We start from the raw sequence: 27,208 nt of genomic DNA, 5'->3' as shown, positions 1-27,208 counted from the left end.
TTTCAGCTATTCTTCCCTGTTGTCCCAGCCTCAATCCGAATGCTTGGATGTCTCTTGTTTTAGAGTATTTGGCAGTAAATAGCAAAAAGGCAAGTATATGGTTTACTCATTTCAATGTTTTTGCTGACTGTACACTAAACAATGTCTTTTTCTGTGTTCTCCAATTCCCCCATTGTTTCGCTCAGCTTGTCACACAAATTATTTTTGTCAAGTAGAACAGTGAAGAGGATCAAACACACCTCTTCCAAAATAATCTCCATTTACATCACACCAGCTGTCTGAAAACCGCTTTTACACCTACTTTTGTTTCCCTAATCCTAAACTATCTTTTGGTTTCTGCACTTTGTATAATACAATTTGCTTTCATTCACACAGATTTCTGGGGTCTCATCCCATTTTATTAAGTATATCCTGATAATCCATATCTCTCTTTTTCTATTCCCTTTACTTGAGAAATTCAGTAAATTTGGCCAAGTGACATTGCCCTTTACAAATCCGTATCAGTTATGTCTGATTAACCCCTAATTTATGAATGACCACCAAGCCCGACCTGCAATAATTTATGGCAGATGTTGATCTTGTTTATCTTTTCTGCATTTGTTTTGAATTTCATCCTCAGTTTAGGCAGGATCTTGGTAACTTATGATTTATTTCCTCTTGTATTCAGTAAAAAGTCAAAGTCACGTAAGCAAAAATATTTGGAAAAGAATAAAGAGGGTGCCGGAAACAAATCTAAGCAAGGAAGGGGCTCGAGAAGAGGAAAATCAAAGAGAAAGTTGAAGAAAAAGAATAAACAGTGAAGTTGGTAACTGGCTGTGAGCTCTGCTAAATCATGAGGCTTTCCTGGATGTGCATTGTCCAGTTTCAACCTTCACAGGAAGAATAAATCTAAGTTACTGGGAAAGTTGGTGAGGTACATCTTGTACAACCCCTCCATCACTTGTATTCCGTGCTACTGAACGGGTTATTAATGACATCCAGAATAATTGGTCTGAAAGCATGTTTGAAAAAACGTTCATCAAAATAATTTAATAAATCTTAAAAATTCTAGCAAAGATCTAAATCCATCTTCATTTATTATGTTCATCTATGAGTGTAAAAATTTGAGTAAATGTGAAAAATCTGAATATATATTTTCACTTTAATAATAATTTTTCTGAAATGTCCATTTTTTTTCTCCAAATTTATTGTTTTATGTGTAATAGTTAAATTTTATGGACAAATTATTAAGGTAAAATTTAGGGGGTTGACTATTACTTGCATTCTATTTTTGACTGCTGTAAGTAATTGGTCGTTCAAGGCATTGGGAGCTCAGATGGGCAGAAGTCCGCAGTTGGGGCATTGTGAGCTCAGAGGAACAGACAGCTGGGACCAAATATTTGTGGGGGGGGGGGGGTGGACTTTTACATGTGATATATATGGAACATACCAGATTTTTGGACCAAAAATAGGAGGGTCAACTTTTACACGGTATTGACTATTACACGTGTATATATTGGCAAATTTAATTTGAATGGAATGCAAATTAAATAACATTGCAGCGTATTACATATTCCCCAGAGGCTGAATATTCGTTAATTTTTATTGTATTATCTGCTCAATCAATTTGAGTTTGATGCAACTTTGGTTTTGGAGGAGAAGCATAAACTTGTTCTCATGTTTTGTTTTCTATTTAATTATTGATGCTATTGAATATTTGACCCAGAGCAAAATTGTTTCAGGTTTGAACAAAATAACTTGGTTGAAAAAGATCAAATGAATTACATCAAAGGTCTTCCTTTTTAAAATAAATGAAATGTAAATATCTCACTCAGCATAATAGATATTTTAAATTGCAAATAGAAGATGGTTTTTTTCCTAACAGACAATAAATCTTGTGCATCTGAACACAATGCTTTGTTCTTTTGTTTTCTTCTGAGTTTTAAATCCTTTATAGATATAAAGGAAAGGAAAAAATTAAACAAAAAACAAAATGGTTCTTCATTTAGGTTTTCATCAGACAGGTCATCAGGAAAGGTATTTTGCATTTAAAGTTGAAATTATCTGAGCTCACTGGGAAGAACAGTAAAATCCCTGGTATCCAGAATTCAAGGAACCAGCAGTCTCAAGCAAATGACAAAAAAAATTGAGGAAAATAAATTTTAAAAATTAAAATAAAATAATGGGTAAAATGTGTATATTTAAAACAGTAAAGGTGAATGTTCTCTGAAGTAAGACACAAAGCTTAGGTGAAGATGGGAGCAAATATTCAGCCACCAGAGTGCCTTGTTTGTGCTTTGCTAGTAGTAGCTATTTAAATAAAGTTGTGTGAAACAGCAATGGTATTGCTCAGGATGAAGAGCTGGTTGATGCCACTCCCTGTTGGACTCCTTATCCCCGCCACGGTCAGAGGCTTTATCAGTAATGGGTGGGGGGGCAGATTCATTATTACAATGTTAGTGTTTGGCTGTGGAGGGGGAGAAATCTGTGGATGAAGTGACGGTTAAATGTTTTCAAAGAATGTGACTGAAAATAAAGTAAAATGCTTTAAGATTTATATATTCATGCAAGTGAAGATTGTTCAGTACAAGTACGGTCTAGTATTTTTGTCTTTTACAATGTTTATTCTTAATGCAGGTGCATTAGTTAGGCCTTGTAAGTCTCAAACAACCAGAAAATACACTTAACCAGCATATATCAATTCCTATAGGTGCCAGATACCAGGGGTTTTTACTGTACAACCTTCTGGATAAAATACCATATTTAACTGGACTCCAGATATTCACTGGGTCAATTAGAAGACCAAGGAGCTCTCAAATCCTGTCCAATATTTACTTCTCAGATAGACCTCCCAAATATGTATCACTTGTTGTTTGAGATGTCCTGAAGCTATAATAAAATCCCACATAAATGTAAACGTTCATTTTGTAGTGTTTGGTAAATGTTTTGAATCACTGCATAAACTCCTTTAATTGCTGTGATTGTTGTGTAGCAAAATTTGGGATCTCTATTAATACAGTAAGATCACATGTGCAGAAATAAGATAAGCGACCTATTGAAATTATTACAGAATTGGATGTTTATTTATTTTTAGACATACAACTGTTGATTACGGTAACAGGCCCTTTCGGCCCATGAGCCTGTGTCACCCAATTGACCTACAACTCATGGTACATTTTGAACAGTGGGAGGAAACCCACGCAGACATGGAGGTCTGGCCCTACAACAGCACGGTGCTAACCTTATGCTAACTGCTGCCCATATTTGGTACAATGTTCACCATTTTGCAAGTTGATCATTTTCACTCCACCATCCTTCATTCCTCCTTTGTTTAATGGGTTGGAATACTTGTGATTAAATTAAATTTCCCAGCCAAAAAGAATATATTTGGTATTCTATCCTAAGGATGCTAAAGGCTGTCAAAGGACTGAGCCTTGGAAGAATAATTTTGTTAATTCAAATGCTAACAAGCAAAAAAAAATGTTTGTAATCTAAAATAAAAAAAGAAAATGCTGAGCCGGTCAGGCAACAGCTTTGGAAATAGAAAAGAGCACGACGTAAATCTATAATACTGTTTCTCTCTCCACACAAGTATTTTCAGGTTTTCTGTTCTTGTTTCAAACTGACAAAAGCTGTATTTTTTAAGATTTTAAAAATCATTGAAAACAAATATAAAATGTGTGCATTAAATTGAAAACTTCAATTTAAATTGTTTATTGAATTTCTAGACCAGGAGAAGTCGATGGGAAGTCAATTTTCTACTGGGCAATCAGCAGACGTGGGGGATCAATGTTCCTTCATTCTATGCACTGGGAAAAGCAGGTCATTAAAAGAAGGGTGTATGAATGAGAGCCACAACTCACTGATCATTGGGATATCGCGTCTGATTTTTGCAATGGTAAATTAGTGTTGCAGCTGTAGATATTCAATTGTAAATGCAGGCTTTGAAAATGCAGTTTGCATCATGCTTACAGATGAAATGTGTTTGAGGCACCCTCTTCTTTCCTTTGTTGAGAAGCTTCTACTCTGTTGTGAGCACAGATTTTCAGGAGAAATGACCGTTGAATTAACTTTGCTGATGCTAAGTATATTACGGAGGTGAGGAGAAGGAAAGACGAAGCTGCAGCAATCATAATAATGACAGTAATCCCTGGTAAAATAGGAAAAAGGTTGGAGTAAATACTGACATTATGACACTAGAGTAATAATCCACAACTTAAATGACTAGAAAAAAGAATAATATGCGAATGTTACCTTTCCCAAGAAATGAGTGCATTGGAGTAGTTTTTTTTGTGTGAGAAGCTTTTGGTAGAAATGCAAAATTAGGCTCTCTTACACATTTAAAATGTGTGAGAGGCAGTTGGGTCATGCAGTATCCTCTGAGGTTCTCCGGGCTGTAACACATCACATCCATCTGTATGTGCATCTGTCAAAAAAAAAATCAAAGGTTAGACCCAATTGGGCAGTTAACACCACCCTTTTTCAGTGCCAGCGATCACGGGCCAGGGTTTGAATCCCGCCCTGTCTGTAAGGAGTTTGTATGTTCTCCCTGAGTCTGTGTGGGTTTTCCCCTGGGGCTCTGGTTTACTCCCACTATTTGAAACATACCAGGGGTATAGGTTAATTCGGCAGTATGGACTCTTGGGCCAAAATGACCTGTTACCGTGCTGTATATCTAAATTTAAAAATTAAAATCTGGGAAATAGACATTGAAAGTTCATAATAAGTTTTTTTTTAAATTGGCTCGCTATGGGAATTAGATCATTATCCAATTAAAATTCAGTGTTTCTGTATGCTTCAACTCTCTTTGTTCACTGTTTTTCAGCATTGCATTCTGTGCTCTTCCTCTCCTCAAACAGCCTTGAAAGTTAAGTGATTAAACTGAAATACATTGTTACACTGGAACACCGAGCAAGAGTGTTTGACTTTTCCAATGGATCTAGCAATCGGTCCCAAGGGATCCAGTTTCAGGAACCTTAAGGTGTGAAATATACTAACCTCACAATATTGAAATAGCATTGACTATTTGCTTTAAAAAGGTGTGTATAAGAGAAAATTTAATAATTACATTCTGATCATAGCCAGTATCCACCCCCCCACCACCACATTGGCTATCCTTGCACTCTGTGAAATGATCTGATCCTGTAACATGTTGTCACTTCAGTTTTTTTTTTGAAATTTTTATTTATTGAATCATGATTGCATATGTTGAAATATAGAATTAATGAATAAAACTTAGAGCAGGGGTGTCAAACTCAAATTCACGGAGGGCCAAAATTAAAAACTTGGACTAAGTCGAGGGCCGAACTAAATATTTATTGAAAATTTTCAACAACATCTGCATGTTTTCTCTTCTTTCAACATATGTAATGTTAAACTTTTTCTTATTAAAATAAATGTTTAATAATAGTCTTTCCAGAAGCATTAACAAATGAGAAATAAAATATTCAATAAATAATATTTCTTTATAGAGGATTTGTCAAATGTTGCTAGTGTGCTGTTGAATAGTAAAATCTGAGGGCTATTGAGAATATGGGAGAATAACATGATTCCTGAAACAATCAAATGTGTGACTGATTGTGGGCATGAACTCTAGCAGGGTTATTTGCCATGCCCTTTTTCCACTGGTACAGATATCCTTTGATTTACACACTTTTCAAGTTTTATGCCTAATGAGCTTGTATCCAGGTGCAGGACCATTTTTAACCAGGAATATATTTATCACTGTGACATGAAACTATTGGAAGATCGTTTTATCCTGAGATTAAAGTTCATAATCCTTACTCAGGCCTGTGTGCGGGAGGGCGGGGTTTGCGGGGGCATCGGCTCTCGCTGCAGGGTGGCATCTCGGCGGATCAGCGGCCCCATCACCGTGAGTCGCGGGTCGGCCTGTGGCAGGGAGGGGGAGTGGGCAACGGTCCTGGCGAGGTCAGGCCCTAGGCCTCCGGTTCCGGGCACTGGGAAGCGGCCTTGGCTTCCCCTGACACCGGCCAGGCCCCAAAACCAGAGTCCACGGTGAGACCCTGCAGCGCAAACAGAGGAGGTGGGGGCGATTAGCAGGCTGACGCCAATGCATTCTGGGATTTGTTGTATTACTGTGCATGTGCTATACTGGCGCGGCGGCCAGCGGGCCACCTCTAATACATTTTTGAAATGATCTTGCGGGCCAAATCGGGCCAGAGTTTGACATGTGTGACTTAGAGCAATACACATGATATTTTAAAACTAATTCCCTACAATCCCCTGCCCCCCTCCCTTCCCTAATCCATTCACCCCAACCCACCCTGGACAATCTGAGATCCAGTGCCTGGGCCTGAGAGAGTGGAAGCTAATGGGAAAATAATGCTGAGCTAGTGAGGTTTGAGGGCTGTGGAGGCTAAAGCAAAGGATTCTAGATCTCGTCAGTGGGGTTATTTTTTTTTTCTTAAGAATAAAATAAATAGGATCAGGAATCAATGCAGTATCTCCTTTTACTAAATATGGATAACTAATTTCAAATTTCAGATTTATTGTCAGAGTATATACATGACATCTCAGGAGATTCCTTTTCCTGTGCGCCAGGCAGAATTTCTATTTATCAGTAGTGCAAAAAAAGACTGCATTCAAGAAAGATGCATATACAAAAGAGAAATGAACACAAAGAAAGCAATGTAAACAAACTGTACAATACAGAAGGCATAAATATTCAGTAATAAATAATGTACAAAGTAAGAATTCTTAAATGAGTCTGAGTTTGTTTCGTTTAGGTGTCTGATGGTGGAGGGTAGCAACTGCTTCTGAACCTGGTGGTATGAGTCTTGTAGGACCTACACCTCCTTCCTCATGGCAGAAGTGAGAACAGAGCATGTCCTGGTGTTGAGGATCCTTGATGATTACTGCTGCAATCCAATGGCAGTATTCCATGTTGATTTTCTCCATGATGGCGAGAGTTTTGCCTGTGATGTACTGGGCTGTGTCCTCTATGTTTTGCAGGGGTTTTCACTCAAAAGTATTGATGCCCCGATATCAGCCCATGATGTGGCCGGTCAGCACACTTTCCACTGCACATGGGTCGAAGTCTGCTATGGTTTCTGATGTCATACCAAACCTCTACAAACTCCTGAGCAAGTAGAGGCGCTCACATGCTTTCTTAATGATAAGATTAGCGTTTTGGGTCTAGGAAAGATCCTATGTGATAATGACTCACAGGAATTTAAATTTGCTCACCTTTTCCTCCTCTGATCCCCTAGTAATCACTGAATTATACACCTCTGGCTTTCCTGATCTAAAGTCCCCAATCTGCTCCTTGGTTTTGGTGACATTGAGTGTGAGGTTGTTGTTAGTACACCATTCTGCAAAGTTTTCAATCTTCCTCCTGTATGCAGATTCATTGCCCCCTTTTACATAACCCACTACTGTAGAATTGTCAGCAAATTTGTAGATGGTGGTACTTCTGGTACTGATGGGAGATTGTGGAAGAGATGTTCTCACCAATCTGCACAGATTGAGGTCTGGAGGTGAAGTTATCCAGGTTCCACTTACACAGTGGGGTATTGAGACTCAGGTCTTGGAGTTTGCTGATCAGTTTTGAGGGGATGATAATGTTGAATGCCAAACTGTAGTCAATAAAAGCATCCTTGTGTATGTGTCTTTGTTTTCTAGGCATTCCAGGATTTTGTGTAGAACCAGTGAGAAGGCATCTGCCATAGACCTGTTAAGGCAGTAGGCAAATTGGAATTAATCCATATCGCTGCTCAGACAAGAGCTGAGGTGTTTCAACACGAGTCTGTCAAAACATTTAATCATTGTGGATGTGGATGCCACTGGTTGGTTGTCATTTAGGCAGGTTACCACACTCTTTTTGGGGATTGGTATGATTGAGGTCTGTTTGAAACAGGTGAGTACTGTGCCTTGCTGGAGTGAGATGTTGAAGATATCATAAGTACCTTGGCAAGTGAATCAGCACAGGTTTTCAGTACTTGGCTGGGTACTCCATCTGGATTGGATACTTTTCTTGGATTCACTCTCCTGTAGGCAGCCTGCACATCATCTTTGGGTACTGACAGAGGATCATTAGGGTACTTGGGGGTTCACCGTGGTTTGTCCTTGTTCTGGTGGTCAAATCGGAGATAGAAGGCATTGGGTTCATCTGGAGTGAAGCTTTGCTCTCTCCTACTGCACTGGATTTGGTTTTGTGGTAGGTTATGTCATTTAGGCTCTGCCACAGAAATTGGATGGTATCCTTCATTGTTTTCATTCTCAACTGAAATCTCCACTTCGCCCAGGAGATGGCTTTTCGTAAGTCGTACCTGCTCCTTGTGTATTGCTCTGAATCTCCAGACTGAAATGCCTGTGATCTGGCTCTCAGCAGGTTCCGCATTTGTTGATCCAGGGCTATTTTGATAAAGTCTGTAATGGCCCTGGTGTAATCTTTCAGATCCTCAGCTGAGTTCTTGGACACCACCCAATCTGCTGACTCAAGGCATTCTGTAATCATTCTTCAGCCATCACCTGGCTGACCTGATCTCTGAAGTCTCTCTTTTTAGGCTCTGTCTATATGAAGGCAGAAGGAGTACCGCCAGGTGATCCGATTGGTCAAAATGTGATCTTGGGAAAGAATGGTAGGCCTTCCTTATCGTGGTGTAGCAGTGATCAAGTGGTCTGGGACCTCTGCACAGCAGGTTACATGCTGGTGGTAATTGGGCAGGGTTTTCTTCAGATTGACCTGGTTAAGGTTACCAACTGTGATTTGTAGTGTGTCAGGCTGGTCCCTCTCTTGCTCACTGACTACATCATTCAACTCTGCAAGTGCCTGTTCATTATCGACATTGAGATAGATATAAGCTGCGGTGAGATTCACTAATGAGGAAACTATTGGATAGAAAGTTCTGCATTTAATCAAGATGTGCTCTAAATCAGTGGAGTAGGAGGTTAACATGACCCTGCCCCCTTTCCCTTTGTCAGAATCTGTGTTCTGATCATGTCTGAGTGGTGAACCCCTCTTTCATTTCAGTAAAGGTGTAACCTCAGCTTTTCCCCATAAAATAAACCGTTATCCTTTCTAAACTTCAGTTAAATAAGGAAACCACAGGTGTCATACCATAGCTGCTAAATAATTTGAACAGTTAAAGAGCCTTTGTTTTGTAAGGACAGAAAATTAATGTAGCCATAGAAGTGCAAGGAACTGCTGATGTTGTAATTTGGAGCAAAAGCAAACTGCTGGAGAAATACAGCAGGTCAGGCAAGAAATGTGGAGACAAATGAATGCCTTGCCCCCAACTCCCTTATCTTTAATTAATGGATGCAGGATATGCTTAACTTAGATTGGAGAAAGAGTGAAATTGTTAATGAAGGGGAATGACTTGCTACAATTTTTTAATATGCATACTTGATGGAAAACCTTCAGCATCTTATTCATTGGAAAAAAAGATGGCTTCAAGCTTAAATATTATTTACAATAACAAGAAGCAAGCTTGTACCTTTACAGTTTCCAACCACCTCTTCATTGGGCACATGCTGGCATCACAGTGAAATGGATTCTGGGCTAATATAATGACCACAGCACCACCTGCTGACTGAATAATGGGACTGAGTACTTCTTTGGAAAGAGTGATGAGATCATTCCCAGACAAGTCCAACAGCCTCAGGTTCTTTTGAGAGCTAAAGGCTGATTTGCTGATAAATGTAATCCTTGACCCTGCAAAAACAATTCACAGTTTTGAAGCGAATAAGCTCAAGATATTAAGAATTCTGTATCTATGGAAGGTTTATAAGGGATTAAAATGAGATAGTGATGTTGAATCAGGTAAATATTATGCTTGGTTTTACTGCAAATATTAGTGCCTACAAATGTAATATCTTATTTACTAGAAAATTATCAAAGATTAAATGGTGTAATGTAATTAAACAGCTTGCATATTTTGATTTGTACATTCTTTCTTTGGCTTGGCTTCGCGGATGAAGATTAATGGAGGGGTAATGTCCACGTCATTATAGTGATAAAATCATACAAATGACACTTTTTCTGTATTCTCATATAGAAAGGTTACATTAGGATCCCTACATTTTGCTAATAACATTACCATGTAAATATCTTCTGAAGAAAGTTGGAAACAGAAAAATATGAGCAAGAGAAGGTCATTTGGCTCTTTAAAGACTACTCCAGCTTTCAATATAATGAAAACTGATGCTCTGTCCCAATGTATTATCCTGTTCTCCCTACAAATCTCCTGTTTCGCATGGTTTGTGTCCAGAAATGTATCGATCTCCTCCTTTAAAATAGTCAACAAGTCTTGAGTGGTAGAGAATTTCATAATTTCATTACCATGTGAGTGAGAACATTTATCTTCAATTCAATCCTAAATGTTTCACCCCATAACCTGAGTTTGGAACTCTGATTTTGAACCTCTCCACCCACAACAGGAAGCAATATTCTTTCTGCATCCAGCCAGTTGAAACCTGAGAGAAGTTTGTACATTTCAGTAAAATCTCTCATTCCACTGAACACCTGACCTGTCATTTTCCAGGATACAGTTTTAGTTTATCTGGCCAGTGTTTGGCCAGACTAAACAGGGAGCAGAAGACAAATTAATGAAGGAGTGAGTGAAAAGGGAATTGGTGGTTATCTGGCTGGGTTAGTTTAATTCTCAGTGGTAACAGTTAACTACTTCTGTGTGTAATTACTGTATAACTGGGCAGTGAAGTAGCAAAAGGTGAATGTGGTTCCAGTTGCAGCTCTATTGGAAAATGAAAGGGCAAGAATAGCTTTAGGTATGAATACTGTATTCCAAAGAGGACAGCACCCCTGGGATATAAGGAAGTAAATGGAAGAGAAGATATGAATTGGAAGGGTTTAGACTGGCAAAATGCAGACAAATGAGATTAGCTAAGTAGACAACTTGGCAAGTTTGGCCAAAGGGTCTTTCTATGCTACAAAACTCTTCGACTCTGTATGGTGTGATTTTGTAGTTAGTTACACATGATTATCAGGTGTTCAAGTCTGAGAAAGGCAGTGCAGTGAATGAAAAGGGGGAGAGCAGAGGTACAGGAAATGGAAAAGAGTTGTGTATCTGACTGTTGACAAGAACCTCGGCTGCACCAAAGTAATTCCAGATTTCAGATCTTAATTCCAATAAAAATCTGATCCATCTTAGTCTTTTAATGTATTTCTAATCTTTTTTTAAAAATGTTGTTAATCAAAAAAACTGATTTTTCACCAGAATAATAACTATGCTTTTGGAAGAAATGATAATCTATGGTATCTATGATTTAGTAAGTTAGAAACATTAAAATACTTTGAACATTTTTATAAAGAGTAAACAAAAAAAACATTAGTTTCCTGTGTTACCTGCCAATTGTAGTGTTTGGAGTTGGGTGAGATTATAAAAGTACTGTGATAATACTCGATCAATCTTGTTATCTGATAAGTCCAGATCCTGAAGTAGCTTCATTTGATTAATGACAGGCACGAATGTGAGGTTGAGGCCCCTGAGAACCAGCACCTAAAGGAAAGAATTTAACATCAACCAAAGGCTTTTAGAGTACTTTATCAATATAGATATTCACAATAGCCCTTTTTATGGAGCGACACCACATTGAAACTGGCTCAAGGAGGGAAAAAAAAGGCAGATTTACCTTTTATGGAGAAGACCAATAAGGCTGCTCCAGTGTTGCTATTATGGAGAGCGGTGTTGGGAGCCGTCCTCCAGAGCTGAGAGAATACTGCAGTAGTGCTGCCTGTTACCGTAAGGTTAAACATAAGTGTCAAGCAATGGCCATCCTTGTTACCCATAATGCCACATGCGGCTGGAACCGCTCTGGGAAAAGCAGAGTGGTTCCAGCTGCGTGCATTATGAGTAACGAGGATGGCCATTGATCCCGCATTCCTCAGCATTCTGTCCTTCTTCTTGGGCTGTGGAGCTCAGCACCTAGGTTCTTTTGCCCTCTGACCCCGGCAGCATGGCAGGTTCTGACTCTCCTTGACCCCTCTGGGACTCCCTCACCTTGCACGTCCATTCCCGCTCTCTCTGGCTCCTTGGTCTCAGTGACCTTGGTGAAGGAGTGAGGGGCAGAGGAAGAACGGGAAGAAGACATTTCCAGGGTGGCAGGAGGGACCCCTAATCCCAGCACCATCACCGTGGGAGCCCTGGTTGTAGCTCCTGGGTCACGGGCTGATGGGGTCCTTGCGACATTATCAACCTGCCTCTAAGCAGCCTCTAAGTGAGCTGGAGCGACTCACTTCAGACTCCACCCCGGACAGATCAGAGCCCACATCCAGAATCTGCCGTCGGTGTTTTTATAAAGGTAGGTGAAGTGACGTGGAGATGGAGAATATCTGCCTTTATATTCATTTTTTTCCCCACTATAAAAAAGCCTATAGAGGCTTCTTGGCTCAAAATGGTTGCCATCTCTCTGTGCCTCACTTTCTTTTGTTATTGTGTGTCTGTCTGGCTGATAACTGTATGTGACAGATGGCAAACAGAATGTCAGCCCACCAGATTTATGAGGTAATCACCATACTCAGTGAATGTAAAGTTTCAGAGACCTTGAAAAGTGGAACTGGTGCAAACTGGACTTTTATCACAGTCTGTGTAGAATGTTTGGAGGAAATAGTTTTTACGATGGTGTTTCCAATTTGTTGGATTATCGGTAACATTAGTATTTCGGTAATGCCAAAAATGTCCTCCCAGAATCACAGTGTGGCATTCGCGCAAACAGAGGAACTACTGACATGGTCTTTGCCCTCAGACAGCTCCAAGAAAAGTGCAGAGAACAAAACAAAGGACTCTACATCACCTTTGTTTATCTCACCAAAGCCTTCGACATCGTGAGCAGGAAAGGGCTTTGGCAAATACTAGAGCGCCTCGGATGCCCTCCCAAGTTCCTCAACATGATTATCCAACTGCACGAAAACCAACAAGGTCGGGTCAGATACAGCAATGAGCTCTCCGAACCCTTCTCCAATGACAACGGCGTGAAGCAAGGCTGCGTCCTCGCACCAACCCTCTTTACTATCTTCTTCAGCATGATGCTGAAACAAGCCATGAAAGACCTCAACAATGAAGACGCTGTTTATATCCGGTACCGCATGGATGGAAGTCTCTTCAATCTGAGGGGCATGAAAGCTCACACCAAGACACAAGAGCAACTTGTCCGTGAACTACTCTTTGCAGACGAGTCACGTGATGGAGTAGTGGCCGGATGGTGAACTCCAGCCCTCTCCAGAAAATTCGGAAAAAACAAAGGAAAACACAAAGGCACAAAAATAAAAATTAAAGTAAAGTGAGTATAAAGGTGGAAAGAAGATGGCGACAAAAAAATAAAAATCAAAACCAACGGTAAGAAGAGAGGAAGAGAAGACAACGGAAGAAGAAGGAGAAGGCCTTACCTGTTCGAAGAGGCCCGCGGTGGAGAGAGAAACCCACTCCCTCAGGTCGGTAGAAAGTGGACTACAAAAGTAAAAGTGCGCAACCGCGCATGCAAAAAAACACTCCGACGGGAGGGGTGACCAGCTGGGGAGTCGATCTCCACAGCCGGCAATGACAGCTGCAGAACACCTGCAGCAAGAGGAGAATATAGAAGACAACAAAAACAAGAAAGAAGAGAAGGACAACAAAGAAACAACAGATGGCCAACCCAGAGGAAGAAGAAGAGGAAGAGGAAGAGTACAGTGATATAGAAGAAGAAGGGAAAGGCAAGACAAAGGATATACTTTCTCTTATTAAAGAATACATGGAGTCATTTAAAGAATGGCAAGCGCAAGAATTTAATGATTTAAGAAGAAGAATAAACAATAAAGAAGAGAAAATGAATAAAATAGATATGACATTATCAGAAATGGGAAAAAAAATGGACAAGGTGGAAGAACGAGAAGCAGCAGTAGAAATGGAGGTAGAGGACTTAAAAAAGAAATTAGAGGAATCTAATAAAAAAGTTAAAGAGACACAAGAACTGTTAGCTCAGAAAATAGATATAATGGAAAATTATAACATAAGAAATAACATAAAGATAGTGGGCCTTAAGGAAGATGAAGAAGGCAAGAATATGAGAGAGTTTATAAAAGAGTGGATCCCTAGGATCCTAGGATGTCCAGAACTACAGCAAGAAATGGAAATAGAAAGGGCACATAGAGCATTGGCCTTTAAACCACAACCACAACAAAAGCCAAGATCTATTTTAGTAAAATTCCTAAGATATACTACAAGAGAAAAGGTACTGGAGAAAACAATGGAAAAAGTAAGAGAGGGCAACAAACCACTGGAGTATAAAGGGCAAAAAATCTTCATTTATCCAGATATAAGTTTTGAACTCCTGAAGAAGAGAAAGGAGTTCAATACAGCAAAGGCGATTTTATGGAAGGGTATAAATTTATACTAAAGCATCCAGCGGTATTGAAAATATTTATTCCAGGACAACAAAACAGACTATTCTCGGATCCAGAGGAAGCACAAAAATTTGCAGAACAATTACAAAATAGACTGAGAGATGAAGACGTGTAACGAGAGTACAAAAGACTGCAAACTAAAAAGACATAAGTTTTGAGCTCCTGAAGAAGAGGAAGGAATTCAATACATCGAAAACGATCTTATGGAAAAAAACTATTCTCGGATCCAGAGGAAGCAAGGAAATTTGCAGAACAACTACAAAACAAACAGAGAGATGAAGACATGTAATAAGAGTAAAAATGACCACGATTTATATGTATGTGGGTAAAGAGGTATATGTGTGTATATGTATAATGTGCATACATGAATGTATCCGTATTTAGAGGAAAATATAGATAGTATAGACAAGAATTAATAAGGGAAGGAAATGGAATAGAGGGAATAAGGAGGGAATTAAAAGAGTGACCTTTGTTACATATGAAAAGTGAAATCTTTTCTGGGGGGGGCTGAGTGGGGAGGAGTTACGGTCACTGCAAAATCAGCTGACGCTTGCGAGTGAATTCGCAAATCCAAATGGAGAGAGGAGATGTGGTTGTCCGACAAGGGATAAAGGACAACTCAGGAGGGGAAGGGGGGATTGGGGCTAAAGAAGTTTTAAATAGGAGAATAAGGAAAATGTTTGATGTTTTTGGAATGTTGTCTTATAAAGGGTTCAAAACAAGAAAACAGAAATGGATAAGAAGGAAAGGTAATGATGGATAAACGGAAAGGGAAAATAAACAAAGTATAATATGGCTACGTTGAACTATATGACTTTAAATATTTATGGAATACATAACCAAATTAAAAGGAAGAAACTGCTAAATTTACTGAAAAAAGAAAAAAATTGATATAGCATTTGTGCAAGAAACACATTTAACTGAATTGGAGCACAAGAAATTAAAGAGAGATTGGGTAGGACACGTAACAGCAGCATCGTATAATTCAAAAGCAAGAGGAGTAGCTATATTAATTAGTAAAAATGTGCCATTTAAAATAGAAGAGGAAATAATAGATCCAGCAGGGAGATATGTAATGATAAAATGTCAGATATATTCGGAGTTTTGGAATCTACTCAATGTATATTCACCTAATGAAGAAGATCAAAAGTTTATGCAAGATATCTTTTTGAAGATAGCAGATACGCAAGGGAACATATTAATAGGAGGGGATTTCAACCTGAATTTGGATTCAAATATGGACAAAACTGGGGAAAAAATTAACAGAAAGAACAAAGTAACCAAATTTATAATTAAATCAATGGAAGAAATGCAACATTTGGATATATGGAAGAAACAACACCCAAAGGTAAAGGAGTATTCATATTACTTGGCTAGACATAAAACATACTCAAGAATAGACCTATTTTTGTTATCAGCTCGTATGCAAGATAGAGTAAAAAAAAACAGAATATAAAGCTAGAATACTATCAGACCATTCACCCTTAATATTGACAGTAAAGTTAGAGGACATCCCTCCAAGAATGTATAGATGGAGATTAAACCCCATGTTACTTAAAAGGCAGGATTTTAGAGAATTTATTGAAAAACAAATTAAAATGTATTTTGAAATAAATACAAAATCAGTGAAAGATAAGTTTATACTATGGGATGCAATGAAAGCATTCATTAGAGGGCAAATAATAAGTTATGTAACCAAGATGAAGAAGGACTATAATCAGGAAACAGAGCAGTTGGAAAGGGAAATAGTAAACATAGAAAAAAAATTAGCAATGAAGGAAGATACAACTAAAAGAAGAGAATTGGCGGATAAAAAAATAAAATATGAAACACTACAAACATATAAGGTGGAGAAGAATATAATGAAGACAAAACAGAAATATTATGAACTAGGTGAAAAAACGCACAAAATCCTAGCATGGCAGCTTAAGACAGAACAAGCTAAGAAAATGGTATTGGCATCAAGGAAAAAAGACAAACAAATTACATATAATCCAAAAGAAATTAAGGAAAACTTTAGAGAGTTCTATGAACAATTATACCGAACTGAAAACGAAGGGAAAGAAGGGAAAATAGATGAATTTCTAACTAAAATTGAACTACCAAAACTACAAATAGAGGAACAAAATAAATTAACAGAGCCATTTGGAATAGTAGAAATACAAGAGATAATAAAAAAATTACCAAATAATAAGACACCAGGAGAGGATGGATTCCCAATAGAATTTTATAAAACATTTAAAGACTTATTAATTCCGTCCCTCCTGGAAGTAATCAACCAGAATGATAAAACACAAAGCTTACCAGATTCATGTAAAACAGCAATAATTACAGTAATACTAAAGCAAGGGAAAGATCCACTCACACCAGCGTCATATAGATCAATATCTTTACTTAGCACAGATTATAAGATAATAGCTAAACTATTAGCAAACATATTAGCAGAGTATGTACCGAAAATGGTAAATCAAGACCAAACTGGATTTATCAAAAAAAGACGCACAACAGACAATATTTGTAAATTTATTAACTTAATTCTTGCAGTAGAACGAAATAAAGCACCGGCAGTAGCAGTTGCTTTAGACGCAGAGAAGGCCTTCGACAGAGTAGAATGGAATTATTTGTTCAAAGTATTACAAAAATTCAGTTTACCGGAGAAGTATATTAATTGGATTAAAGCATTATATAAGGGACCATTAGCGAAAGTGACAGTAAATGGACATGTATCAAAGCAATTTAACTTAAGCAGGTCAACACGGCTGGGATGCCCATTATCACCTTTATTGTTTGCGTTAGCTATAGAACCACTAGCAGAATTGATAAGAACAGAAAATAATATAAAAGGGATAAAAATGAAAGACAAGGAATATAAAATCAGTTTATTTGCGGATGATGTTGTAGTATACTTAACAGAACCCGAACTATCAATAAAAGAATTATATAAGAAATTGAAGGAATATGGAGAAGTGTTAGGTTACAAGATCAACGTAAATAAAAGTGAAGCAATGCCTATGAATAATGCAGATTTCTCAAAATTTAAGAAGGAATCACCATTTAGATGGCAAATGCAAGCAATAAGATACCTAGGTATACAAATAAACAAAAATCTCGGCCAACTATATAAACTCAATTATTATCCACTAATGAAAAAATTACAGGACGATTTAGAGCATTGGAAAGATTTACCACTAACACTAATAGGAAGGATAAACTGTATTAAAATGAACATTTTTCCAAGGATATTATACCTATTTCAGGCATTGCCAATACAACTGACAGAGAAATTCTTCAAGGAGTTAAAGAAAATAATAAGGAAATTTTTATGGAAAGGGGGGAAACCGAGGATAGCACTAGATAAATTAACAGAATGGTATAAACAAGGAGGCTTACAACTGCCAAATTTTAAAAATTATTACAGAGCTACACAATTAAGATACCTATCAGATTTTTATCAAACAAGGGAAAAGCCAGATTGGACTAGGTTAGAATTAGATAAAATAGGGGAAAAGATACCTGAACACATATTATATAAATGGGTACAACATAGAAGTTCTCCAGTATTACATCATCTACTCAATATTTGGAAGAAGATTCATGTAGAAAGAAATAAAACAAATTATCAATTGCCAAAACTAATATTGACGCAAAACAAGTTACTCCCTTTTACAATAGATAACCTTTCCTTTAGAGAATGGGAGAAAAAAGGGATTAAAAGAATAGAAAATTGTTTTTCAGGAAATAGATTCTTATCCTTTGAACAAATGAAAGATAAATACAATATAACTCAAGATACAGCGCTGGCATATTACCAGTTGAGATCCTACTTGAAGGATAAATTGGGAAGCAGTTTGAGTTTGCCAGAGGAAAGTAACTTTGAATATGTGATTAGAGATACAATGATAATCAAAAGATTTATAACAAATATGTATATTAAACTGCAAGAAAAGGAGAATGAGGAAACAAATGGTAAAACTAAACAAAAATGGGAACAAGATTTAAATATAAAGATAAAAAAGGAAACATGGGAGAAGTTATGCTCTGGAACGATGAGAAATACAATAAATACGAGGTTACGTATGATACAATATAACTGGATACACAGGCTATACATTACACCTCAAAAGTTAAATAAATGGGACCCAACAGTATCTGATAGATGTTTTCGATGTAAAAAAGAAATGGGAACAACAATTCATGCAATCTGGACATGTGAGAAAGTAGAAAAATTTTGGGAAGATCTAAATCAGATATTAAATAAAATAACAGAAAACAATATACCAAAGAATCCAGAGATCTTCCTCCTAAGTAACATAAAAAACAAAGAATTTGGAATTGATTTGGAGGATGCACAAAAAAGATTTGTTAAGATAGCTCTAGCCGTAGCAAAAAAATGTATTATGTCAACCTGGAAATTGGAAGATAATTTGAAAATATAACAATGGTATATAGAAATGAATAAATGTATTCCATTAGAAAAAAATAACATATAGTTTGAGAAATAATATTGAAATATTCGAACAAATATGGGAGCCTTACATGAAACACAATAGCGAAAACCTACTGGGGACAATCACTACCTAAGTTAACGGACGGAAAAGGAAATGAAAAGAATGGACTCAGTGGAATTTCTGGTGTATTTTTATTGAATGACAACATTGTCTGACTGGTTTAATGTATCCTAGATTTTATACCTTAAATGGATGGGAGGGGGGGGAGGTAGGGAGGGTGGGATGGGAGGAGGGAGGGGGGGGGAGAAAATGGCACTGTATATGTGAGAAAAGGAAAAAGTGTGTATCATGGTTAATGCGATTTATGGTGTGAAAAATAAAAAATTAAATTAAAAAAAAAACTACTCTTTGCAGACGATGCCGCTTGTGTTGCCCATTCAGAGCCAGCTCTCCAGCGCATGACGACCTGTTTTGCGGAAACTGCCAAAATGTTTGGCCTGGAAGTCAGCCTGAAGAAAACTGAGGTCCTCCATCAGCCAGCTCCCCACCATGACTATCAGGCCCCCACATCTCCATCGGGCACACAGAACTCAAAACAGTCAAACAGTTTACCTACCTCAGCTGCACCATTTAATCTGATGCAAGGATCGACAACGAGATTGACAACAGACTCACCAAGGCAAATAGTGCCTTTGGAAGACTACACAAAAGAGTCAGGAAAAACAATCAACTGAAGAAACACACAAAGATCAGCATGCACAGAGCCGTTGTCATACCCACACTCTTGTTTGGCTCTGAATCTTGGATCCTCTACCAGCATCACCTACGGCTCCTAGAACGCTTCCATCAGCACTGTCTCCACTCCATCCTCAACATTCATTGGAGTGACTTCATCATCAACATCAAAGTACTCGAGCTGGCAGAGTCCGCAAGCATCGAATCCACGCTACTGAAGACCCAACTGCGCTGGGTGGGTCACGTCTCCAGAATGGAGGACCATCGCTTTCCCAAGATCATGTTATATGGTGAGCTCTCCACTGGCCACAGAGACAGAGGTGCACCAAAGAAGAGGTACAAGGACTGCTTAAAGAAATCTCTTGGTGCCTGCCACATTGACCACCGCCAGTGGGCTGATATCGCCTCCAACCGTGCATCTTGGCGCCTCACAGTTCGGCGGGCAGCAACCTCCTTTGAAGAAGACCGCAGAGCCCACCTCACTGACAAAAGACAAAGGAGGAAAAACCCAACACCCAACCAACCAATTTTCCCTTGCAACCGTGCCTGCCTGTCCCGCATCGGACTTGTCAGTCACCAACGAGCCTGCAGCAGACGTGGACATTACCCCTCCATAAATCTTCGTCTGCGAAGCCAAGCCAAAGAAAGAAGAAGATAAAAAGAAAAAAAGTAGCATTTTTGCAGCATTGACTTGTGGGCAAAGCCTCTTCAGGCAAAGGCTAGGAGAAGGCAACACTGACTTCAAATCCCCGGGCTCGGCTCGCCCAGCCATGAGTACCTGGAAAGGGCCCCAGCTCTGGGCAAATAGCACAGTCTGGCAGCAGGGGCTGGCAGTTGTGACAGAGCAAAGGAAACACTTTCCCTAGCAGTCTGCAGCAGCAAACTTGGTGGGCGAAGGATCTATGAGGATAGTGAGCATGATCTTGAAACAGACCACTGCGGGGCAATCCCGCATCACTCTGGCTGTCGTGCTCAGAGGCGTGGGACCCAGAGGGAGGCATATGTCCTGGTCAAGCACTCGCCTCCAAGTCCTTGCCCCGGCACACGGTGCCTAAAGCTGAAAAGCAACAAGGCACTGTGTTCATCTTCGCTTGTGAAGAGATGGGCCATGGATGGATGTACTTGTTAGAATATCCCTGAGAGTTCTCCAGAACTGCTAATATAAATCAGTGTCTTTGCTGGAAAGGATGGCAAAATGTGATTTCTGACATATTAATAATGTGTGACTAACCTACATTGTCAGTTGCTCTGATTTTGTGCGGGAGGTTCACTCTGTGAAGACATCAATTGGGCTGATGACCTGCTACTTTCATTTGCACATTGACAACCTGGACCCAGTTTCCTGGAATGAAAGAGACTGAGAGGCACAGAAAATGGGAGGCATAGATCGGGTAGATGGCCATTGTTTCCCATGCTTGGAGTATCTAAAGCAAGAGGTTTAAGGTTAGAGGAAGATGATTTAAAGGGAATGAGAGGTGCATTTTTCATACAAAGAGCATTGGTATTTGGGATGAGCTGTCAGCAGGGGTGGAGGCAGGTACAGGAACAATATTTAAGGGGCATCGGGACATGTACGTGAATGAGTAAAGCATAAAGTGGGGATATTGAATTAGTAAATTCAAGTGGGATTAGTATTGATGGGCATGATTTTTGGCCTGGAGGTGGTGGCCCAAGGGCGTGTTTCTATAGCTCTATGATTCTATGATCATAACCTGTTAAAATGAAGAGTTTGACGCTCACACATTCTGCCAGTAAAATGCTGTGCAATTTGAAGCTTTTGACCTCGACCATGATTACATGGCTGTGGTAGAGATGCAGCTGGGGAAGGTGAATTGGGGGTGAGGTTAATTTTAAGAAGTGAGCAAATCAAAGTATCACATCCCCTTGTCACCCAATAGTTGTGCCTAATCCTTTGCCAGTGTTGAATTAAATCCAGTTTGGTCAAAGGATGCAACCGCTATCAGATTGTAGGGTAGCATTGTGTGGTGTTTCATTTATCTGCTAAAGATGTGGTATGTTTGGGCTGTAATGGAAGATTCTAACTGAGTTGTTTTTTTAACTTTTGCAGCCTTTGCTTCGCAAGGCTGAGAACCTGCTTGTTTTTTAGAATCAGCAGACATAAGCTAAATTCCACCGAGGGGCCAGAGATGCTGTTATCTGACGAAAGGACATCTGTGTACCAAGAACATTTAATCTTCCTGCTTGATTTGGTCACAGACTGTCAGAGGCCTCGCCTTGATGCAAAATAAACCATTGTATTCAAAGTGATAAGCTGAAAATCATGTTATTCGATCGAAGCCTAGCATGCTAGCTTGCTCGCTTATCTTTCTTGCTGTGCTGGGAATAGGTGCTTGGGTAAGCAGTTTTTGGGTAATATAAGCCATGGTCCCACTGCTGAAGTTTGAGACTCTCCGAGAGGTGGCAACATCTCTCAGCAAGAAGAAGAACTTCTAGAGTCCAGCCAACGTCCCGGTCGGGGGAGGTGGAGAAGCTGCTACCGGCACCCTGACAACCTATTACAAGTGTGCAATCGTTGCCTCGCCTCGGCAGTTGGGACCAGTCCAGGCATTGATTAGTATAGTTGGGAAGAGCTTGCATATTGTAGTTTGAAATCAGCTTTTGAATTTGTAATAAACATTTGTATAAACTGAACTACTCTCGGTGTGTGTGTGTCTATTTTCTTTCGGTAGCTCAAACACTGTGACCCATCTAAAACAAACAAAATGAGAGGTATACGTTTACCCAAGACATGGGCTAATTAGAAATGCACTGGCTTCAGACTCTTATCTAAGTCCAGTATCACTGTAATGTGAAATTGCTTTATTAAACATTATGCTGCAGGTACAGATCACAATAATTAAGCAACATAGAAGGGTTATTCTTAACAAACCCATTCTCTTCTGATTGATCTTGAACTCAAATTGAGATGGTGGCAGTGCTACTGCTAATGTGGACCTGAGAGGAGTGGAGTCATAGTGTTGCTCTATAGGGTCCTATTGCTGATCATCTCCCTCAACAGCCCTGTAAGCTGGCTATAGAACAGATCCAGCAGGGTCTTTGTTTTATATGGAAGACCCATAGAAATTCATACCCAAGATGGTAGCACACATGCTTGGCAGCCCAGACCATGAGGGTTGTGGGCTCCAGGGGAGAAGTGGACCAGCACAGGGCTGGGTGTGGCTGAAGGTCTCGCAACAGGCTGCAAGCTTCTGGAAACTAGGTCAGGACCAGGACCCGCAAAGGTGCCAACAGTGAGTAGTGCGTCTGAATGGCCTCTTGAGCTGACGCTTGTAAATAGCTTTGGGGGTGGGGGGGGGGGTTGGAGCTGGAACCAAGTAGGGTGGCTTGGATGCCTGGAGATCAGGTTCACCACTGGAATAGATGGGAGGCTGTGGAACTACAGAGGTTATTGGAGCACAGGAGACTATGGGATTATAGGTTGTGACGAGATTCACAGACATTCGATGTCTTTACAGGTATTTTCTTCTGCTTCTATTTCCCATCTTGATAGGAGCGCTGGACTATTGAAACCTCTTTGTGTGCCTTTACATGGCAAACAAAAGAAAAATTTTGTGAGTAAGACAATAAACCTTGAACTCCTAATGATGATGGGACTACAAAAATGACTTGCTGCAGATAAAGGAGCAAGAAGGAGACCCAGTTACTTCAGACATCTGTAACCAATTTATTTTTTCCCCCATGAAGCTTTATTCTTACCTCAATTTTGTTCAGAGGGAGAAGGGCTTGAAATTCAAAGTTTTGAAACTGCACTTGAGGCCCCAAGTGAAGTTGTCTGAGTTCCTTCAAGTCCTGAAAGGCATCTATTCAGAAGCAAAGATTAATTGGGAAAATTTCACATCAGTGCACAGCATTTTTATTGCATTGGATTCTTGTGTTCACATCAACCTAATGGACTGGATTCTTCACCCCAATGGAAATCACTTACACATGCAGGTGAACTTGAAAGGATGATCTGATATTTATTTGTGCGGTGTATTTTCCAAAGTTTTATTTTATACATTTGATTCTTCGGCTATAGAAACAAAGGTTTGGGCAGAGATATTGGTGGGTCGCATGGAATTTCTGTACAAACTGATTCAGGCTTGATGATCCCTGATGAAGGCTTTGCTCAGTGAACAGGAATGTTGGCAGCATCTCTGGTGTTACAAGATGCAGAAACATGGATTTTAATTTATTTTCACACAAGTTATGAAATCATTTGCATCCTCATGGGTTAAACAAGTTATCACTGGTTAGGTTATTGCAGGTATGACAGAATAACTTCACTAGCCAGGAAGACAACTGCTCATAAAGATCAGGTGGTCTCAATGGCATGGATGTAAACGTCCACTGTAAACCATTGAACGGCACTGATTTCATCAAGCGAATCATTGCAGTACCTGTACTTTAACTGGTGCTATCTGCTTTAATCCCATTCTGTCACTCCATTCCCATGAGTGGAGGACATTTTCCAATTCCCATCAATGATCTGCTGTACACATGAGCACAAAGTAAACGACAGTATAAAATACAGTATATGCTAGCAGACAGGAAGACTCGCATATAGAACTACCCTGGATTTTCCACTTAAAATGATGGTTTTGAGCAAAACCCTTCGTATTAGACAACCACCAAATCTGGCACTTACTGCTGACCAGTGGATACTGTTAAAAGTAAATCACAATATTTCAATAATAAATTATCATGTAAAGGTTTCAATTTTATTTGGATATTTTAAAATAAACCACAGTTAACTCCTGTAACAAGCCATTTAAAGCATGTACAGAGCTGATAGCAGTTGGACTGGGCAGATGGACCCTGTGGAGGGGCACTGAAACTTTGCAAGTGACTAACAGGGCATGGGCGAGATAGCATTGGAGCTGGCAGGAAGATAGCAATGGTGTGATGACTTCGCCGCCAAGGTTTGGATTTTAAATCTTGAGTATGGGACAACCCAATTTTAAGGTGTAATTTCTACGTTTTGGATCATCCTATACGCTGGCATATATGGTGCCAGAAATTCCCCCTTTTAATACAGTATAATAAAATGTAAATAATTATGAAAAACTCCTCATAATGAGGAATAATTAATAATGATATCTGTTAAAGAATGTATCAATTTACTACAAGTTATGTAAAACCCCATAAATTTAAATTAATCATCATTTGGACCAACTGATCTTTGTGACACATCCTATCAAAAACCCATCTGATTTCTTTGTTGCCTCACACTGCAGTTTTACATTTCTAGTTTCTGAGTGCACTTAGGAAATTACAAACCAGTTGGCCTTTCCAGCACAAATCTGTTCCAGCATTTGTGGAGGCTAAAGGTCAAGGTGTGCTGGGACTTGACTAAACAGAGAACATTTCACAGGAAATGTTTCAATACAATTTATACCTCTCCCAGAACTGAGAACCATAAATTGCTGTCTTAAAATTTGTCAGGATCCAACTGGAAATATATTAGACCTAAAATCAAAGTTCAGGTACAGGATCCTTTATCTGGACATCTAAAATCCGGAAAGCTCCAAAATCCGGCAAGTGGGGACCAGCAGTTGAGGGAAGGAGGAGACTGCTGGCCGGCCGAGGGACCGGCGGTCGGGGGAGGCGGCCGAGGGACCGGCGGTCGGGGGAGGCGGCCGAGGGACCGGCGGTCGGGGGAGGCGGCCGAGGGACCGGCGGTCGGGGGAGGCGGCCGAGGGACCGGCGGTCGGGGGAGGCGGCCGAGGGACCGGCGGTCGGGGGAGGCGGCCGAGGGACCGGCGGTCGGGGGAGGCGGCCGAGGGACCGGCGGTCGGGGGAGGCGGCCGAGGGACCGGCGGTCGGGGGAGGCGGCCGAGGGACCGGCGGTCGGGGGAGGCGGCCGAGGGACCGGCGGTCGGGGGAGGCGGCCGAGGGACCGGCGGTCGGGGGAGGCGGCCGAGGGACCGGCGGTCGGGGGGAGGCGGCCGAGGGACCGGCGGTCGGGGGAGGCGACTGGAAGGGGGTGGGGGTGGATACTGCAGCACAATTTGGGTGGACTTTCTGAAATCCGGAAAGATCAGAAATTCGGAAAACACTGTCCCCTAAGGATAAAGGATCGTGTACCTGTATATATAGTTGTATAAATAACCCTTTTAAACTAATTTACATCACAACAATAAAATACTTATTTAATGTAGTGTTGAGTCCATAGAAGATGCTGAATTGCTTTTGAAGCAAATTTTGTAAATGTATGTTTATAGCTCAGTAACACAGCTAGAAATTAATTTGAGATTAATGCTTCACAATGCAATATATCATGTCTCCACTTTTATTTTAATTAATTATAGATGTAATTTTATTTACCGTCAGTACAATATTCCCTATCACCCACACCCCATCACTGTGATATAAACTCTTTTGGATGTAGAAAGGCAGGGGACATACCTGACTTAATTTCTTTGATGTAATTGTTGTTGATAATTAGAACTTGGAGCTGAGTGAGAGGACCCATTGGTTTCGATGGAAATTCTATTAACCTGTTGTCCTGTAGATAGAGCTGTTTAAGACTGGAGACATTTGAAAATGTTGTATCATCCAAGGTCTCTAAGTTGGAGGTGTTCAAAAGTAAGACCTTGAACCAACAGAACCAAGTGTATTTAATGTCAAGTCATAGCCATAGACTCCGAAAGCTGCACAGCTTGGAAACAGACCCTTTGTCTGAAACCATTAAATTAACAACCAAAATAATCTCATTTGAACATGATTGATGTAAAAATAGTTATTGCCACATTAGAAAATTATACTCAGTACATGCATTGAAGCTTTGACATATAGGAATTTATGTAGATTCTATTGTAATTTTCTCATATTTTTGATATTCTCATTTTTTTTGATAGCAAAAGCTATTTTAAGTTAAACTTTTTAATAGTCAGAATCCACAATTAAACAAAACTCATCCTGTTCCTGGAAGATTGACTATTTTTCAAATACATTATTCTGACATTAATGTTTATTGTGATTAAATTCTAAACAATAATTTAACAACTGTTGAACTTTAAAACAAAACCCTTATTCCTGTTTCAATTGGTTGTAATAAACTTAAGTTCAAGAGTTACGTAGTTTTCATAACTGAGAACAAAAGCAGAATGCTATAATGCAAAAAAATGATCAAGAATTATTTAAACAAAATGTAGCCTGTTCTTCAATTTAAGATGACAAAATATCTTCTTACCTGTAATTGTTTGTAGCTCCTCAGGCAATCTTGGTAGCTTCTTCGCCTAAGACCACTGAGGTTCAGGACAGACATATTTTTTGTGATGGATTCATTCATTTCTGGTAGACATTGAATTGAATGTGCTACTAGGACATCCACTAATGCAACATTTGAGAAACCAGCGACCATGTACAAAACAAGAGCAGAGTCCATTTTCCTGTCTTCCTACCTTTTCAGGATATTAGTTAGAACTGCAGGGCAGTTTTGTACCAGCAAGATTTACCCAATTCTTTTTTTTAAATGATAACCTGAACTTTATCAGCTTTGATTCATCTTTATCCTTTTACTTGGCTGTATTTTGTATCATGGTGAAATTTTTAGAGCTGTTAAATGAAACAGGCATCTTAATCCTGACCTACATATTTGTATACGGTCTCTACCAAGAACACACTTTTAACTGCATAACTTGATTAATAAATCTTTCACTAAAATCAGCTCATTTAGAAC

General features: G+C 39.5%; 2 protein-coding genes across 4 annotated transcripts in view; one reads left to right on the top strand and one right to left on the bottom strand.

Moving 5' to 3' along the window:
• zcchc4 (zinc finger, CCHC domain containing 4) overlaps positions 1-6,693 on the top strand; it is a 107,832-nt gene extending 101,139 nt beyond the window's left edge. For all 3 annotated transcript variants that reach the window (XM_069925029.1, XM_069925031.1, XM_069925030.1), the window contains 2 exons: positions 668-4,960; positions 6,484-6,693. In XM_069925029.1, the coding sequence (XP_069781130.1) occupies positions 668-800 (133 nt within the window). In that variant the 3' untranslated portion in view covers positions 801-4,960; positions 6,484-6,693. The remainder of the gene's footprint in view (positions 1-667; positions 4,961-6,483) is intronic.
• On the bottom strand, positions 3,031-27,208 carry LOC138757531 (leucine-rich repeat-containing protein 4B-like). The gene is made up of 7 exons (XM_069925032.1): positions 26,720-27,208; positions 25,933-26,119; positions 23,242-23,345; positions 11,306-11,459; positions 9,438-9,655; positions 4,234-4,405; positions 3,031-4,129 (listed from the first exon to the last, which is right to left on the bottom strand). Exons 1-7 carry the CDS (start codon positions 26,912-26,914, stop codon positions 3,948-3,950), a joined length of 1,212 nt encoding a protein of 403 aa, XP_069781133.1. The 5' UTR covers positions 26,915-27,208; the 3' UTR covers positions 3,031-3,947.

Source organism: Narcine bancroftii, chromosome 3, assembly GCF_036971445.1.
Source record: "Narcine bancroftii isolate sNarBan1 chromosome 3, sNarBan1.hap1, whole genome shotgun sequence".
Lineage (NCBI taxonomy): Eukaryota > Metazoa > Chordata > Chondrichthyes > Torpediniformes > Narcinidae > Narcine > Narcine bancroftii.
The sequence above is the reverse complement of the archived record's forward strand: the minus strand, read 5'-3'. Positions and strand labels throughout refer to the sequence as shown.